We start from the raw sequence: 19,514 nt of genomic DNA, 5'->3' as shown, positions 1-19,514 counted from the left end.
TCCAAAGCCAGGATGAGTAAGCGATCGCACTTCCCTACTCCTTAGCGCACAGCACTAATCGAGGATTAGACGTGCCGCACCTCTACGTGCCGCATTACAGACCTACTGAATGAACCGGGATGAATAGCGAAGTGATGTTTCATATTTTGTCATCTGCCTTCCACAGAGAGGTGGACCTCAAAACCGGCTACACCACGCGGAACATCCTGTGCATGCCCATCGTGAGCAGGGGGAGCGTCATCGGCGTGGTGCAGATGGTGAACAAGATAAGCGGAAGTGCCTTCACTAAAACAGATGAGAACAACTTCAAGATGTTTGCTGTCTTTTGTGCTCTGGCCTTACACTGTGCAAATGTGAGTGATCCTCCAAGAAAGCAAATCATGTAATCCTGTATTCCTGTTATTTATTATTTTTATTTATATTAAATAAATATATTTTATTTATATTTCCTTTATATCCTTCCGCACAGGCCTGCTCATTATCTCTGGCTGTGCATGTACATTATGTGGAGGTTATATAATACGTGGAACGCGCAGTCATTTTCATGAATCATGCCAAGTCCCGACGCTGGAGCTGTGTGGTCTGTCTGTCAAAGCCTCTCCCCTCTGTGGGGCCTGACTCACCGTCTTGTGCGACAAACTTACGCAGGAGCAGCGTCACAAAGTTACTTTTAAAATTGATGAGGCATGTTAATGTTTTAAGACAAGCACTCCGCGTCCGTCCGCTGACAGGATTTATGTTTGGCTGTAATTTATGCCTCGTGTCTTTTGGTACGTCCCGCAGGCCAGCTCCTGATTTATTTGTTATGGTGGAAGGTGTGAGGGTTGGCGTCTGCACCTGACTGCCTTATCCCTGCCTGTCTGGGAACGGGCCGCGGACACAAACCAGATGTCCAGCGACTTTTTGGAGACACCCGGCTGAAATATGTGGCAGGACTGTCGCGGATGTTTATTAAAGTTGCCGGGGCCCTCCGCTGCACTGGAAATGCCAACAGTGGTGGGCTGACGGGATATTTTCTTAAAGAATCCAGCAGAGATATGAACATCGTAGATGGTATTCATAGCGTACGGAGAGAGTTCAACCCCGGAGTGTTTCGGCTTCCGTTTGGGATTTTGCGTACTAATTTCCCGTCCTGCGATTTCCCCTCATGTGTCTCTGCAGATGTACCATCGGATCCGGCACTCGGAATGCATTTACAGAGTGACGATGGAGAAACTGTCGTATCACAGCATCTGCACATCGGAGGAGTGGAAGACCCTGACCCAGCTCAACCTCCCCACACCCATGTATAAAGAGATCGAAATGTGAGTGTCCTATCACCGACGCTTCACGAGGCTGTCAGGACACCTCATCGCCTCGCTGTGTTTTTGGTTGTTGTGTAGCGCTACCATGCTAGCTTCAGATTGAAAGCAGGCCTTGGTCACTATCTCTGTCTATAAACCTGTGACCCTGACTATAGTCTGGCCTGCAGCCATGTGTCTTGTGAAGGAGACGGTGACAGAGTCCAGGCCTGGATGAGGAGGCTCTGCAAGAGGGGGGACACTCCACAGGACAGGAAGGGGCGGGGCTTCTGGATGACAGCCTGTCAGATCTGCAGCTCCAGACCTCAGATGTCCCCTGATCTGTCTCTCCTCTCCTCCCTCCCAGGTGTGCTGTCCATGCTAATCTGAGACTCTCCCCCGATCTCTCCCTCCCTCCTCCAGGTTCCACTTTGACATTAGTCCCTTTGAGGAGATCTGGCCCGCTGTCTTTGTCTACATGGTTCATAACTCCTGTGGAAAGACCAGGTAAGGTTGTCGGGGGGCCGCGACGGCGTGGGTGTTGTTGCTTTAGTAGCCGATCACATGGTCAATACAGCCATCGAAGCCTCTGGTGATTAACTGTTAATCTGTGTGTCGACCTTAGCTTCGAGCTGGAGAAACTGTGTCGGTTCACCATGTCCGTACGGAAGAACTACCGGCGCGTCCCGTACCACAACTGGAAGCATGCGGTGACGGTGGCGCACTGCATGTACGCCATCCTACAGAAATCCTCTGGGATCTTCACAGAACTAGAGGTTTGCTCCTCATTGGGTCCGAGTTTTACCAAAATCAGACAAAAATGATTGAATTTGAAATAAAATTGGCTACTGAGGTCCTTGATTTTGAGGATTAATCTCCTTCTTTTTTATCCTCTACCCACGCCGGTATACAGAAGAAGGGTCTGTTAATAGCCTGCCTGTGCCATGACCTTGACCATCGGGGGTACAGCAACACGTACCTGCAGAAGTTCGACCATCCGCTGGCGGCTCTGTACTCCACCTCCACCATGGAGCAGCACCACTTCTCTCAGACTGTCTCCATCCTACAGGTAGAGCTCCACTTCCCAGAACCACCTACAGTGCAATGAGCGTACGTGAAGCCATAGCATTTCTTTTTTGAATTCATCATCCCTTAAATTCTAATATATAGCAAGTAAGTAATCATGTAAATACAATGAATGCTACGTGTTTTGACTTTTTCATTATTTAAGCAACAAATCAGCAACACTGTTGTCCTGTTGGAAAGTAAGTGAACCCCAATTGTTAATTGTTAGCAAATTAGCACGGATGAATGACCCATTATGAATGTGAAGCGTGGTGGGTGATTCTGGCTGCTCTGCTTGCTCCTGACCCAGACACTGAATTAACTGTTGAGCCTACCTTGTGCTACACACTGCATTAAGCTGTGGAGAAGCAATCAGAAAAAAAAAAAAAGATTTCACTCACACTATCTACAGTTTGGATTATTATTATTATTATTATTATTGTTTGGGTTATAATATGACAAATGACAAAGCAAGCATTTATGTTACACCATTCCTTTTCTATATATTAGGATTGGAATGGTACATGTTTATTTCAAAATGGGCCACAGTGCAAAAATTGCTAGGGGTTTATACAGTTTTGTATCGCACTCTGCATGGAATTCACTATCTATGACTTACTTCAACACTTACAGGGGATGGGCAAAATAATGGAAACACCACATGAAAAAGGATACAACTAAGTCATATTAAGTTGATATGCATTATATGTGACCTATCAAAGCAACATGAGGCAACTAAGAGTTCCAAAGAGGCCAAATAGTAGATGCCCAAATTGCAAGAGCATCAGCCACAGGAACTGCAAAATGATTTAATGTGACAAGGGGAAAGGTCTTGTAAATCATGACAACATTACGGCAAACCTGGGCAAAGAGACACTGTTATTCATTGCAGGGCTAAAAGAGGTAAGAGATAAAACCTTAACCTCCACTAAAATAAAAATAAACCTGAATTATTTTAATTTCTAGTCTTTTAACAAAAGAGAATCCTCTGATAATGAATGGGCCCATATCAACTACTTATATGTTGATACATACTTTGGCCATTTGAGGTCAGTATGTACACAAGACAGGTAGGACAACTATCAGCACACTGCATACAATACAATACGTAACTATTGAACTACTAAAATTAGCATACCCTTTCTGAAAAACACACACACACACACACACACACACTCATCTTCACATATTTATTTTGTATTACTCATGTTCATTACTGTTCTATTGAAATTAGCAGTCAATGGGAGGCCTGAGTGTCGTCCCCTAAAACCCCCTGGATCCTGATCAGGGCCTGAAGCGGAGACGCCCGCTGGCTTTACAGCCTGTTGCAGTCTAGCTGAGCTGAACGCCCTCATAAGTGGAGCTTTTGCTTTTTTATTGATCTCTTTGTTTCCCATAGCTGGAAGGGCACAATATTTTCTCCAACCTGACTTCCAGCGAGTACGAGCAGGTGCTGGAGATCATCCGGAAGGCCATCATCGCCACGGACCTCGCCCTGTACTTCGGCAACCGCCAGCAGCTGGCCGAGATGCTGACCTTGGGCGGGCTGGACCTCAACAACCACACACACAGGTCAGGTCACCGCTCACACTGGGCCGGGTCAGGGAGCTCCCAGGGTTCATAGCGTCACACTGAGAGACGTGGACCTGGTGCACATGAACAGCACGTCGTTGAGTTTCACAGCACAGCTATAATGAGCCTTTGCCCCCCCCCCTCAGGGACCGTGTGATTGGTCTGATGATGACAGCATGTGACCTGTGTTCTGTTACCAAGCTATGGCCAAGCACACGACTCACAGCCAACGACATCTATGCCGAGTTCTGGGCTGAGGTACAGTGGGATACTGTTGGAGCTTTTAAAAACTGTTGTAGTGAAGCGCTTATACCTCAGGAAGTACTTGTAACCTTGTAACTTGTACTTACACACTTGTCCTAAGATTTGTAAGGCATATTGTAACTAGTGTGGTTTGCTGGTCAGGCAATTAGCTACAGTATATCGAGGGAAAAAAGGAAATTAGGTGATGCAAATCTCTCCATGTCCCTCCATAGGGAGATGAGATGAAGAAGATTGGGATGCAGCCCATCTCTATGATGGACAGAGACAAGAAGGACGAGGTGCCCCAGGGGCAGGTAGGACCAGCACCTGGACCAATGTGTCTGTCTGTTTTTGTCTCTGCCTCTGTGTACTCTGTCTGTCTGTCTCACACACACTGAAATTTCTGCATTCAGATGGCGTAGAATAACCAAAAAGAGGTGAACTCATTGTAGTGGTCCTTTAGCTTTAATAAGAATAAAACAAAGAGGAGAAGAAAATCACACATATAAATGCACATCAGAGACAAGTTCTTTGAGGCAGCCAAGGCCATCTCACTTCTTTATAGCTACAATGACAACCACGTAAAAACCCCTGATAAGACATCTCCAATGTTCAAAACCTAAACACTTTTATCCGCCCCCCAATCCTATAATAATTCAAACAGTTATGCATGGGCCTAAGAAGTCTCTGCAGTGGTAACACTTCCCTACATGGAAAACTGACCTACAGCCTGGCGCCTCAAGTCGCATGAAACAGGATTACAATAGTATGTAAAGGTCCTCGCCTCCTGTCTGGAGATTAGATCATAAAACATATTATATCAACACAAACTTACACATGCACACATATACATACCATACACACACACACACACACACACACACACACACACACACAACTAAACAGCCGACAACTTCAGAGATAATAAAAGGAATGTTAAAGCTCTTCCTTAGAAGCTCTTTGGCTGTCAAATGACAGATCCAATTACAGCCAAAAGGAACTGGTAGTTTACTGACCTGTACCTGTTAGATACTAATCTAAAACTTAATGTTCAGATTCTGCCCCAAAATATCACAAACTAGCTGTGTGTGTGTGTGTGTGTGTGTGTGTAGGGAAGGATCAGCTCTCAGTTTTTACTGCGGTCACTCTCACATATCAAAACATACAGGAATAGGGAGGTGAATAATTTTTCTTTTGTAAAAATACAGGGGGGTGGACAAAATAACAGAAACACCACATGGAAAGGGACTTTAACGTTGAAGAAACTTAATCACAGTCACAGGCGAGTTAAGTTGAATGCCAATTAGCAGTATGTGTCAGTTTTAAAAGTCTGACAATCGCCACTTATATAAGGGACCTTCCAAAGCAGCATGAGGCAACTCACAGACTTTCAAAGAGGTTACATACTTGTAGTACCAGGTGGGTGGGGGTTACTCCATCAGGACAATCAGATAAGTGTGTCATGTAAATTGTCAATTACAGAAAAGTATAATAAATTGAATGTGAAAATCTTTCCTGTGATAGTCTATACTTTCTAGCACTTCTCGTATTGTCCTTTGTGGCAAACCCCATCCATCCTGTATGCCAAGTAGATTAAAATAAACGACAAGAACTATTTGCAAATACTATTTGACCCAGGTCCAGTGGAGATGGGTCACACACAGCAGCTGAGCTGCATTGACACAGTGGAAACTACTTGCAGCGTCAACTCTATAATGAATTTCGTGCACCTGTTAAAACCAAACAGTTCTGTATCTAAAGGAGTTTCTACATTTTTTGGACTAGGTTTACGACAAAATCTGGGTCAGGTCCAGATTTTCTGAGGAATGGGTAGCACCGAAGACCACTAACACACCCACACATCACACACCCACACACTGCACAGGGACACAGCTGTTCTTTCTGGCCTTGGGGAGTAAACCTCTTGATAGTCCTTATCCATGAATAAGTTATTATCAGGACATCTCAGAAACCGGAGAGAATTGAAATCATGAGATGTGCAATTGTGATTGTTCATGATTGTGTAAAGATTTTATAGACTAAGTCATTTATCAAACTGTCTCTGAAAGTATTTCATAATAACTAAAAAACGACTTGATTATTTGTGTTTGTTTTTTCAAGGTGGGATTCTACAATGCTGTTGCTGTTCCATGTTATACAACACTATCAGAGCTTTTCCCTCCATCCAGCCCTCTTCTGAAAGCCTGCAAGTACGTTCACAGAGTGTGTGTGTGTGTGTGTGTGTGTGTGTGTGTGTGTGTGTGTGTGTGTGTGCGTGCGTGTGTGTGTGTGTGGCAACAGAGAACCTATCCATGAGCCAGCTTGATAAAGTTGTACATTTGCCACAGGTCATTCTTGCTGAGCGCTGGGAGTGTTGGGCTTAGCGACAAGCCCCTCTATTAATTCTTTAATTATCCGTGCAGTGTAGGGATTTTAATGGGTATAATGCACAAACATAAGAGTTTCTGTCTTTCTGCATAAAATTATGTGATGTTGTTAATTATTTCAAAATCAAAATGTTATAAAATGTTATTGTTTTTAATTCAATCTACAGAGAAAGTAGTGAAAGGGCAGGAGACAAAATATTTTTGGATCTTTTTTTACATTCATTGATCCACTTCATCTTTATCAATGTCATCCATTTATTTGGTGAAAAATATAAATCCTTTTTCTAAGTAGGAATTGTGAGCCACAGTACAGCAAGTCTTGTCATCCTATGTTTCATGCCTTTGTGCATATTTTATTGGGCTGTGTGTTGTTAATGCTTCTCCCTCTCCACAGAATCACAGGGATGAATAATTGTAGGTGTTGTAATTATTTCAGTGAGATAAGATAATCATTTGGATTAGGAACGGATAGGCAACGCACAAAAAGCTTAGTGCCTTCACATAATACTGTCATGCTGATTTCACGTCTGGCGCAGTCAATAAGTGCATTGACAACAGCTTGAAGTGCAACAACCGATTAGTGAGCAGGACTTGCTCACCCAGCAGCATGGGGCGGACCGGTGTGATTAGAGGTGATAAGGAGTGCACGCAGAAAAGCACATTACAAACGTTCCATTGAAAAGGGAAACAAAACTGATGTTGAACTGATATTGTATCAAACAAGTTAGCTTTTTAAGATCATGCTATAACCTTTTGAAAAAGTAATGAATTCAGTTAAAGACTTTACAATACATATGACAAGTAAATGGTCGCTATGTCTAAATTAAATAATTGTTGTGGTTAAGATCTTTTGAAATCAATTGCAATTTAAAATGAAATTTAAAAAATGACCAATCCCACAAAATATAGATAGAACATACATAGAACATTAAAGTATTTTCTTTTAGTTGGAAAAATTCAGCAAGTTGCATGCATCATGGGGTGCCTTTGTGTGTGTGTGTGTGTGTGTGTGTGTGTGTGTGTGTGTGTCTGTGTGCTTATGCCTGTGTCTGTGCCTTTGCATTCAAATGCGTCCATTCATGTGTGTGGGTGTGGATATTGAGCACAATTTGTCTATATATACACAGTATATACTGTATATGTGTGTGTGTATATATCAATTTCTGCGCTGTGTGTAGCTGGGTTGTTTATCAGGCTCACGTTGCACATTAGCTTCCCCTCCTGGGCAACCTGGTGCGCTTTAAGCCTTTGTGACCTTGATCTGCAGGGAATGCAAACAAAGTGAGCAGTGCAATGTGAAAGGCGGCCTCTGCGTCAGCAGCGGGGCTCTGCACCGCTCTGGTGGGCAGCGGGCCTAGACCGTCCGGAGCCCGGCTTGTTGTGGGATCAGCCACAGACGTGTAAACTGCATCAGGCCAGCTAACTGAATGGAATGGCAGGAAAGGGCAGCACTTTTTACGCCCTTATGTCAGGCTCGATTATGGCACAGAGGGAAGAGGTTACCTTGACGACAACAGCTCAGAAGGATTGATGGAACTGCTGCTACGGTTACTAATGAGTGAAACGGTTGCTCTCTGACTCTGGTGACTGGTCTTTGACCAGAGTGGATTGATTTTAGCAGCTGTTTTTGAGAATTTGTTAGTTTTTTGTCTTTTGACTAAAATGTTTAGTAAAATGTGTTAGATTTTAATAATTTAATAGTTTTTTTTGTATTGCTGTCAGTGTTAAGTTTTGACATTTAATCTAGTTCTCTTCTCAACTATTTTGTTCCTTTTCCACTAGACCTTTTCTATATTATTATGGGCTTGATATAATTGCTGGAGGTGCAGTTACATGGGACAAAAGTCAACCCATAAGTTAAGCTGCACCTTTTAAACTTGTGGTTGGCTCTTATAACATTATTTCCATAACTTCTGTAGCATCAGAGGCACACCCTTGTGGTAGCAAAGTGTTAGTGTTGTGTGCTAGCTAGCTAACAGCCACACCTATACAGTATGTAGCTACAGATTTATCAGCATTCATTCTCATAAGATAAGAAAACCAAAAATATCCAGCAGTAGCTAAGTCTAAAAATGAGAAAAATGTGATATCCATTTTGAGATAGCCATTTTTAAAAAAAAGTGACACCCACTCTCCCATATTGACTGCTGGCGTGAGAGTTAAGCACATTTTGGATTAGTATTGAAGTGGACAAATGTAATCTTAAGACATTTGCTGATAAAATGTTTTTTTGAGAACAGAATCATTTATGTTTTCCAAATTTTGCCTGAAGAATTTCAGGTAGCAGAATTTTTCCAAAATGGATATCTAGCATTTTGAAATGAAGCCCTTCAATTGCTGCCAATTTGTTGCCATCACTGATGACGTTAAAAGTGCCTTGACCTGATTTTATCCTCTTATTTCAGATTCCTGCGCTGTTATTAATGTTAAGAAATCAAATGTCAAAGTTAGCAGCAAAGCCCTTATTCTAAACCCGCCACACGCGCACACAGCCACACATGTTGCCTGCATCTGACGGAGGTGTCTGTGTTTGCAGGGAGAACCTGGGCCAGTGGGAGAAGATCGTGCGGGGCGAGGCGGAGGACACAGCGTTGAGACCCTCGGAGCCTGTGGAGCCCAGCCGGCCGAGCGACTCGGGCCCCGTCAAGGTGGACAACTAACTAGCAAAGGGTCGCCGGCCCACCAAAGGAACACAGCCTGAATCCTGCCACGGACCCGGGACTTTCTAGGGGAAGAGCCCATGTCCTGTGTCCGCAGGAAAGGGAACAGCTTATGGGTAGAAAAGGTGACTTACTTTGAAAACACACAGTTACCTCATTGGGTGACGGAGGTGTCAACACTGACGGTTTCACCGGTCCCAGAGACTCACAGACAGCCGATGGGGAGGGACTTCAGCCCATCGCCCTACGTCCACTCAGCTTGGGAATTCATTTGGTAGAATGGACTTGTGCAGTTTTTGTTTGTTTTATTTGGCTGTTTTATGTTATTTTATTCTTTTTTATTTGACTTCAGCTGGTTTCTTTTATGGTCTTGTATTTGCAGAGGCCTTACTCTCTGAACCTTCCACAGGCTAGGATATGTGAAATCTTGTTGTGGGTTCAGGCTTTTTGAAACGGTACTGTTTGCCTTCTGTGGTAGATTTATCGTACGCAGACTACTTCAGAACGGTATTCACAGAGACAGAAGGAATGTTCAGAGCAGATGCATGTTGCAGAGCCATCTTATTAAGAAGGTGGTCGCCAGAATGTTTTCTATTACTTTTGAGCAAAAATCCTTTGCAGTACTTGAATAAAGACATACAGCCTATTCTATGCGGAGATTGCAGAAATCCCCCGCGGCATATTGTACAAAACATAGATGAACTGTGACGGGAGGAGTTAGATAATGTCAACACTTAGCAGAGTCACACGAGAGTCACAATGTTCCATGCAGAAGTCGCCCCGCAACACTGCCGCCGGCCCCTGGCGCTGGGGAACCTGCTGCATACATCAGCTTCTGAGCGTCTGATTAACAGGATCTGACCTTGGGCGAGCGGTCTGTTTTTAGGACAAGCGCTGAGTTCACAAGATACAAAAGAGCAGGGCACACAAATAGCATCAATAGCGCTCATTTATATGCCTAGAATGCATACTGTGGAATAATGTTCCCACTGTCATAGCCTCTCTCATACCACTCTCACGCCACCCATTACTTTAAACAAAGATTTGGGAGAAACTGTGCCTCGGTTACAAATCATCAGCAATCATTTTTACAAGCTTAAATAACTGAACCCTTTTAATTTAACCGTTCAGAGATAAAACAAAGATACCGCATGAGTCGCTTCAGTGTCCAAGTGGGGAAAAACATAAAGGATAGTTTGTTTGCGGTGACATAACACATTTTTTTTACAGTAATTTTGACAATTTTCAACCGTTATGCAATGATCAATCAGCACCCTAATTTACAACGTGATGAATTCATGAGGTATCAGTGAGATAAAAGGAGAAGATTGGAGTAGGTAGTCTATACTGTCTGGGGTGTTTTCTACATTAGAATCAGTTTCTCCATTTGACATAGACTGACATTCAGGTTCATAGCATTAATGACATTGAAGTTTAATTTTTCCATTTCACTACTGATGCCCATCACAGCTGCTCAACATAAAAGGTCCTCTGATCAGTGAATTTACACACATCGTTTAGGAAGCCGTGCCCTCAGTGTCCTTCTTCAAAGCTGGGGAACAGACTCTCCTTCAGGCCAAGTAGAAACAATTGTCTGCTTCTTATTTTCCCTCGACGTCTAACGACTCCCCGCTAAGCTAAAGTGCATCACGTGTCTATCTCTGGGATTGCAACTCAAGAGTGTAAGTTGACTTATTTGCAGGTGCGAACCAAAAGTCCCCTACCCATTTTCCTTAACCTCTGTAGGGAAATACATTATCCTCCATGACGCTCACATTCAGATGTAAAGTGGTACATTTTAACTTTCAGACGAGTTTCCAAGATCTTCCAGAAGACAAAATGTTTGTCTGAAATTGTCATTCCAGTGGACATTGTCCCTCCAAGACTGAAGTTACTGCTAAGATCATCTGTCTAAAGACTGGTACTGTGGCCCCAAAGGTGTGAATGTACATTTTTGATGAATGTTTTGATGATTGCAGATCCTCGGTGGTGGCATGTGGGTTAGTACGCCATCAGTTTCCATGATGTGCTCCGTCTTACTTTTCAGAATTGCTTCCAGTAGCCTAACCTTCAACCAAGAGCAACAATAGCATGCACCTAAACTGAAGTTTATATATGATTTTGCATATACGGTAATAGGTGTTTAATGTGTACATCCTAGAATTTAGTTTGTACAGACTAAGATGTTTGCTCTCATGGTGCTAAACTGAATGGCAGTCACGCACTTTCTGGCTGTGTGTGTATGCGTCTGTGTGTGTGTGTCTGTGTGTGTGTGTGTGTGCGTGTGTGTGTGTGTGTGTGTGAGGGAGAGAACGAGAGCTTTTGACTGTCTTTTTTCCCCACTCCCAACCCCACCTTAAAACATGGAGAAGTCCATAACACTGCACTGTCCCTTCTACTTTTCAGCACCATTTATATCCCATTGTCTGCACTATGTTTAGCTTATGATCTTTATCATTATTATTATTGATGATTATTATTATTGCTATTATTACTATTGTTATTTTCTTAATTAGAGTTAAATTTAAATTAACTTATATTTTTTATACAAAGAAAAAAAAATGTTGGCCTTTTTGTTTTGTACAAAGTGAACATTAAGATAAACAAAACGGTCTAGACATGTTACTGTTACCGAAAATAACTGAGGAATGTCTCAACTGTAAATGTAAGAGCAGTAGCCCTAATGACTTTTATTAAATACCTGAAATATACGTCACTGTGCTTGATCATTCTTCATTTCATGGCTAACAATGTTGGAATTATTACTTATTTATTCATTTTTTATTCCTCTTTCACCCTTTCAAATTATTAATGCATGATATTTTGGTCTCAACAGCTGCTCAGTTGACTACAGTGTTAACACGTTACTCCTGGCCTGTCAGCATGTTGTGACCCTGAATCAAGTCAGTTTTATTATCATCCTACAGTTGTCTGACAGCAGAAATAGAAAGATACATCAATGTCAACACTTTGTTACACATTTCATCAAAACGCAAAATGAGTGATTACAGACTGAGGTCAAGGTGATGGAAAGTAGGTTCCTTATAATTAGTGCCAATGGTGAGAAATCCTTCACTTCCATGTTGAACTCGACTGTAAGTGTGTTCCAAATGGGAAAACTGCAGACTACATACTCAATGAGTACTGTATGTAGTACTGCATATACTGTGCACTCAAAATAGTTTCTGAGATTTATATAAAACATTTGTGATATCATTTAAAGCCAATATTATTTTGGCCACATTTTATTAGCCTACATTATACTTATGTAATTTCTATCAATTCTTGATAATAAAAAAAAATGTTCCTTTTGCATATGCTGATCACACATTTTGTCCCTTTTTCACTGTCTGAAAACAAGTCATCTAGGTAGGTTAACCCCTTTATGAGCTGTCCACTTTTGCTTCTAATCCATGCCCGTCTTTCATGGACTAACCTGTGGTCACACGGCAAATACAGCACAAAGCAGATGAAGGCAATCTGCTCATCTGCTCAGAGATCCCTGCTCCATATATGTCTGAATTTGAAAGTTTCCTCATAAGTAACAGGCTAGCCAGCCGGTCAAGTTGTGAGCAGACTCCCATGTTAGTTATGTAGTGATTGGTGGTCTTGTTGAATATGTGTAATAATGACTTATTCCTTACAGTTCAGGTTTGCTGTTTAATACGATTGAAACAGCATCAAAACAAGCTGAGTGACACCATGTGAGTATCATTCTCGGTCAGGAGAGATCAGCTCCAGTGTTCTTGTCAGTGAACTCAGCCCCAACTTGAAGGTAATGTATAAAAGGACCGGGATTGATTCAGAGGGCCTCATGCTTGCCTTCGCCCATGGCCCCAAAATAACTAAGTCCGCCCCTGGCTTTGAGGGAATCCATCATTGACAGATCCACTTCAGGCCTTGGCAGCAGCCATGGAGACACAGATGGCCAGTAAACTGGAGCTGCCACCTGCTGATCGCCCGCACCCACCCTCTCAGCCCAATTCTTACAAATACAGAACTTACCTTTTTGTCATTTTCTCACTATGTAAGAAGTCCCACTGTTGTCTTAGGAGACATTTTGCAGTAAGGGGAGCAGGGAAACTGTCAGGAAGAAGTGAATGAATATGAGGAGCAGTGGCATGCAGAGACTCTGAAAGGGGCGGGGCAAAATTCTCCTCAAGGGCAACTTCTGGACTGTCCTGGTGGCTCAGTTGCTAAAGCAACTACCATGTAAATGCAACATATTGGGTTCAAAACAAGCCGTTCGTGCTTGTTACATCACCTCTCTCCCATCTTTACTGTATCTTTTCACTGTGAACTGTCCCAGTGCAGTTTGGCACTGAGAATTGAGAACTCAGAATTTTGGCAGTTTTTACATCCAAAGCAGCTACAGACATTTTTTCTGCACAGATTGGATAAGAGAAGGAAACAAAATGTCTCATGATATTATGGAAAGGATGAAAACATTCACGTGGCCTTAAATGCTCACTGCTGACTAATGCTAAGCTGCTGAAGAGGCATGTGCCTGGTTTCAATAGCCTACATATAGCCTAGTCAAGTCAAGTCAAGTTCATTTATTTATATATCCCTTCATTATTAAAGAATTTTACAGAGAAAGAGCCTATCTAGATCTAACTAATCAACAACCAATCTCAGTAACAAAGAATGCAGCAAAACAAAACACAAGGAAGCAAAACACAGCACATGCACGGCATAATACAAAACATTAACAGTGAGATATAGTGGTATATATTAATATAGTTAGGTTAAAAAAAACCGCTCTTTTGGCGTAGGCCTATTTAACAGTAACAATTCGTACCAATGTACTAATGCGAATGTTTCGAAAACACAACGCGTTGATGGTGCATTCACTGAAAATGGGAAAGATGGGAGATACGAGTAGGCTACGCCACTTTGGAACTACAATTCATCAACTTTCAGGTGGCAAATAGTACTAGAACATGCAATTCACCTCAGCTCTCAGGTGGTAATTATTCTGACGTCACCAACAAAGAAACGCCTAGCCTATAAACAAGTGTAGGTGTGCTATTTGGTTGTAATGAGTATTGTATCAGTGATGAAAAGGCCCCTTTTCTTATTAATTTAAATTGAATTTTAACAAAATTCCATATTCACAAATGTAAATTTACCAACAGAAAGCCTGAATTTGATGTGTTCTTGAAGGAAATGAGTCTTTGTTGATTTAATTTCTCTCTCTCTCATAACAAAAAGGCCATTAGAACTTTTAATATTTGTAATTTGTATACGGTTTTTGTGCACTTCAAGTAAATCTGTATCCCCCCTTAAAAAAAATAAAATAATAGAAAATAAATCTTCATTTCAAATAAAATGAAGAAAATCATTTTCGTCACATATTAAGTCATTTTGTGATCATAACTTTTAAATGCCACAGCAGGACACGAGTTCGTTGGATAGCTTGTGGTGGACATTTTAAAGTTTGGTAGTATGCTGTAAAACACGAACTCAGGTGTATCGAGGGAGTGTGTTTAATGTGAAAAGCTGATCAGGAGCAACGACCTCTACAGAAAGATTCACACATGGGATTTTACTTATATGGGTTATAATGAGTTCTTACACTTCAATGACGAAGGTGACGGTTATTCCCATTCTCACTTGAATGCAGCGTAGGTATTACGCGCTTTCACTCTCCTAACAACCAGACGTTGTCATGGTCACGAAAGTTTTTATGCTTTTTCCTCCGCTGCACTCCGCTCAAACTTGCACATAAACGGGTGAGGTCATTATTCAACACATATAGGCCTATGGGTTATGATATGCTTATTAGCAATGTAATAATGCGAAAAGGTAAGTAGGCTACCTTGTGGCTCTTTGCTGACATTGGCGGAAACGCACTACTGTTAGAAATGCCATTCCTGCTGAATTCCTGCTGAAAATGGATTCAGATTAGTTAAAGGTTCACGTAAAAAATCGTTTCATTATTAATTGTATAGATACCATATACTTCAATTTATAATTTAATCAGTGTTTATTATTGCCAAAGATTAATAATTCCTAGCTAATTTATTTAAATGCCTTTTAACCTGAACGGAACTTTATGGACAGCAGGAAGAATTTTGAGTTTACAAAGTTTTCATGTTACATTTCATTGTTTTTTTTTCATGAATTGCTGCTTTTAAGACACAACCCTCTTGTTGAGACATTCACTGAGTTCACCTTTATTTGCAGGCCTAATTTATGTGTTTTATATAGGCCTGGGGTATCTTGTTGGCTACCTTATGAGTTTTGACACTTTGAGTATCCACGTCTAAATTTGGTCTCACTTTTGTCTAGATTAGGTTAATAGACCACCATAGGCCTACACTTACAATTCTGCTGTCGACCCTAACATACAAGTCTATATGAGCTAGGCTATGTCTTGTACTTGCAAAAGGTAAAGTCAGTATTGCAGAACAGCTTTACAGTAACATGCCACATGCTTTGTGCCTCACAGCCATGTCCAGTAGCAGTAAGCCCAAGCCTCGCTGCTGCGATATGCAGAGAGACGTCCACAGACTGCTGCTGGCCGCCGAGGCCGGCCACAAGGCCGACGTCCTCACCTACTGCTCTGGGCACCTGGGGCCCCGCAGCCTGACCCAGAGACAGCCTCACAACAACACAAAGCAGTCTTTCTGGAGGACGTCTCACAGCGGCGAGGAGACACTCCAGCAGAGACAGACTGCGCCGCCAGCCAACGTAAAGAAGAAAGAAATGAAAGACTCTCTCTCTGAGTTCACCGCTGCCGCTGCTTTAGAGGAGTGTAAAGTCTGGGGGCCGAGACGAGAAGAGGCCGCTGATAGCTCATCACCGGCAGACAGGAAAGAGGAAGCGAGTCCACCCAAGATGGTGCTGAGTACCTCAAACTCATTGCTGGTCAAGCCAAGAACTCTAGCCCAGACAAAGCCACCTTCATCTGAAGAGGAGGGGCAGCAGAGTTCACAGCAGGTAGACCCGACTAAGAAGGACCAGCTGAAGATGATGCAGCGGTTTGGCAGGCAGGTCGTGGGCAAGCAGGGTCTCTGGGAGTGGAACTGTTTGGCTGGGAGGAAAGTGGCTGAGATGCATGAGAAGAAACTGCAACAGGTGAGAATGGTCATTCCGACACGGCTGTTGAAGGAGATCACACAAATACAGAATGTGTAAATGCACTTCATTGAGTTTTCAGGCTTCAAATATATCCAGCATTCATCAGATGGTTTGCAGAAGGTGCTTGAATAGACACACACAGACTCCCACGCACGTGCTGACTTGCCAGTGTAGCTGTGAGTTATTACTGTGTGTGTGTGTGTGTGTGTGTGTCATACCCAGGAGCTGAAGAAGCTGTCAGCACAGCGCTGGCCCAGCAGAGACCGCCTTGCGGTGTTCAGTGACGTCTTTGATGATGTATGTGAAGGCTCACCAATATTTGGACGCATCCTGAGGGAAATTAAGGTTTTTCCATTTCCTCTGTACCCACAAGCACATTTTTAGCATGTGCTGTCAGACATATTAGAGCCAAGAGAGAGCGAGTCCCTAGTGTAGTAAGCGGAAGTGGAACATCTACTGTAACCTGGTCATGATGCATCAGGGAGCAGGTCATCAGAGGGCAGTGGCTCCATTACTGCTCATTCATAAGAATCAGCTTAGGGTCATACCGGTTTCTCTTTTGCACACAATAGCTTTGCGCCCACTGTCAATAAAAACATAATTTATATTTTAGATGTACTTTTATGAAACTTTGCATTGTATTACTGCATTTTGCACATAAATGAAATGAAAATGCAATTAAATGAAAAGTGATCACATCTTGACATGTATTTGTGCCAGTTGTAATGAGTAGAGAGTAAAGCTCACATCACCATGCAGGGTCAAACCTGTAAATAAGGCTTCTGTTTGTTAAAAAACAAAGGTCTATGTGCCTCTGATTATCCTTTATGGAGCCACAAATACAGTGGCCAAATATCCACATCTATAAATATCTATAAAACAGTGGACAAAGACTGGACTATATATTTTTTGTTAATATAAGTGGATGTTTTATTACAGCTAATACCTGGAGAGGCAGGTTGTGTTCACTCAGGATAAATGTGTACAGTGTTGTGTTGTGATTATTTTTCTTCCAAAGGTTGGCTAGTACTAGTGAAAATCAAGTCATATGAAAGGCCTTTATATGCAGTATATTGACATTTGTAATAATTTTCTCACATTCCGTTTAATCTTCACCTCAGCTGCAGGGTAGTTAACAAAGAAAGAAAACAATTCAATTAATCAATTAAATAAATACATTGAAATATTTTTTTCTTTCTTCTAGACAGATTATGATTTGTATCTCAACTACATCATGGCCTCCCAGTCATCAGTCCAGGACATGGTAATCTACACTGCCTGTAATGTGTTGAATACTGATTTGTATTGTATTTTTATTATTATTACTTTAATAGTTAATTTTCAGTCCTGGTGGACTGCTGGTAATGGGAACTTTTTCACAGTATTTTCAGTGGGTTATGGATGTGGTATTGTGTATTCCTGACAAAGCTGAAAGCAGAGCATGTTTATAATGCTCAGAGTGCTAGACATCACAAATATTTAAACCTTCCACAGAGGAGTGCTGTGCTTCAAATAGGTTTGCAATAGTCACAAAACAACAGTGGGAATCATGACCAGCATCGATGCCTTGTGAACACAGGGAAAATATTAACACTGTATGTGTTAATGGTTATGTTAAGTCGCTGAATACTCCACATGAAGAGCTGGACAATGGCACTGTAAGGGCAGAGGAGCTGGAGGAAGCTGAGAAAGAGGTGTTGAGACTGGAGGAGGAGGCCAGGAGAGCTCTAGAGGAGAACATCAGGTACTGCAACGGTCTGTCTATCAAATAAAAAATATTAAATATCACCATCCCTTTTATCTGCTTTAATTAGCATTGGTTATTTGAACATGTTTGTTCGCATTGGTTATTTATTATGTATTTTTCTTTTTTTTCCTCAGAGTCAGAAGGGAATTACAGAGTGTATCAGGCTCAGAAGACAGAGGTACAAAGAGTAGCTTTAGTATAGACACAAATTGGTACGTTTGATGATTGGTAAACCACATCTAAGCATCTATTTTGTATTGCTGCTAGCATGTCAAGATGCAACCCATGCCAACTTTTACATATTGGCCGTCTCTGCTGCGAACAAACTGCAGAATGAATCACCTTGTCACGCCAACAGGCATAAAAAGAGATTGGTAGCATCACTAATGAGTTAGCTGTGCCCTTAAAGTGCCTGGAGGGCCCATGTGTGTATATATATACAAATATAGATAGATTGACGTGTGTATATATATACAAATATAGATACATCACTAGTCACTACAGTGCGTTCACGCCCGGCTCCTGTGTGTTTGGACAGATCCAGCTCTGTGGCAGGACGATGGGACAGTCTTCGTCAGGAGGGACGGGGTTCAGTCCATGAGGCTTCAGGTGTGGAACGTGTGGAAGGAGATCCAGCAGCTGGAGAAGGAGATTGAAGAGAAGATGGTATCTGCTACCACAACCACTGCCACTCAGAGACGCATTAGAGACTCAAAGGTACTGTATAGATAAACAGTCTTCCTATCCTCACTCCACATCATTTATTGCCAGTGTGTACCTTTCTGCACAGGCTTATCAACAGTACAGCTTGATTTTACATAACTTCGGACAGAATTTGTTTTTTTCCCCAGAGATGAACAAAATGAAAGACTGAAACATGATTGGACACATGAACACAAAACAAGGTCATGGTGTGTATTTTCTACTTTGTTGTGCTTGCTTCCAGACTGAGATAATGAGACTGATAGCCTCAAATGATCGCCTCAAGACCATCAACAAGGCAAGGGAGTTTGACCTTTTTCCTACCATGTTATCATTTTCTATAAAGGATTAGAGATAATGGATCCTTGTGGTAGCTGATAGTGGCTCCTGATTTTACTCAGTATTTGTCTCTCAAGGATCTGGAAAATAACATCAACATGGTGCTGAACAGAGAGAAAGCAAGCAAGGCCTTAAGACAGTACGTATAATGTTGCATATGTACACCACTCTTGACTGGGAGATTTAATTGTGACAAGGTGAATCTTTCTTACCGCTGCTCTGTTCTGTTTTTACCACCAGGGAGTTGTGGGACAAAATACGGTCCGGTCTGAAAACAGAAGGTGAATAGCTTCATCAACCAGTAAAACTTGAGGATCATCTCTTGAAATGCTGTTATGTTCATTGTACCACTGGAAATCATGCAGCATGCACTGGAGAATTAGCATACTGTGCAATAAAATGTTAGGGAATCCATATTTAACATAGCATGAAG

General features: G+C 42.0%; 2 protein-coding genes across 2 annotated transcripts in view; both read left to right on the top strand.

Moving 5' to 3' along the window:
* pde10a (phosphodiesterase 10A) overlaps positions 1 to 11,923 on the top strand; it is a 37,063-nt gene extending 25,140 nt beyond the window's left edge. Inside the window, exons 13-22 of the mRNA XM_071898018.2 lie at positions 167 to 353; positions 1,162 to 1,304; positions 1,704 to 1,787; positions 1,906 to 2,056; positions 2,194 to 2,349; positions 3,745 to 3,917; positions 4,064 to 4,175; positions 4,394 to 4,474; positions 6,282 to 6,370; positions 9,084 to 11,923. Coding sequence (XP_071754119.1) covers positions 167 to 353; positions 1,162 to 1,304; positions 1,704 to 1,787; positions 1,906 to 2,056; positions 2,194 to 2,349; positions 3,745 to 3,917; positions 4,064 to 4,175; positions 4,394 to 4,474; positions 6,282 to 6,370; positions 9,084 to 9,207 — 1,300 coding nt within the window. The 3' untranslated portion in view covers positions 9,208 to 11,923. The remainder of the gene's footprint in view (positions 1 to 166; positions 354 to 1,161; positions 1,305 to 1,703; positions 1,788 to 1,905; positions 2,057 to 2,193; positions 2,350 to 3,744; positions 3,918 to 4,063; positions 4,176 to 4,393; positions 4,475 to 6,281; positions 6,371 to 9,083) is intronic.
* Positions 11,924 to 15,663: 3,740 nt separating this feature from the next.
* Positions 15,664 to 19,230, top strand: LOC139910668 (uncharacterized protein C6orf118-like). The gene is made up of 8 exons (XM_071898041.2): positions 15,664 to 16,290; positions 16,516 to 16,638; positions 17,498 to 17,557; positions 17,913 to 18,037; positions 18,175 to 18,218; positions 18,579 to 18,757; positions 18,987 to 19,040; positions 19,159 to 19,230. Exons 1-8 carry the CDS (start codon positions 15,664 to 15,666, stop codon positions 19,228 to 19,230), a joined length of 1,284 nt encoding a protein of 427 aa, XP_071754142.1.
* The last annotated feature ends 284 nt before the right edge of the window (positions 19,231 to 19,514 follow it).

Source organism: Centroberyx gerrardi, chromosome 15 (assembly GCF_048128805.1).
Source record: "Centroberyx gerrardi isolate f3 chromosome 15, fCenGer3.hap1.cur.20231027, whole genome shotgun sequence".
NCBI classification, from domain to species: Eukaryota; Metazoa; Chordata; class Actinopteri; order Beryciformes; family Berycidae; genus Centroberyx; species Centroberyx gerrardi.
This window is presented reverse-complemented; position numbering and strand designations above follow the sequence as displayed.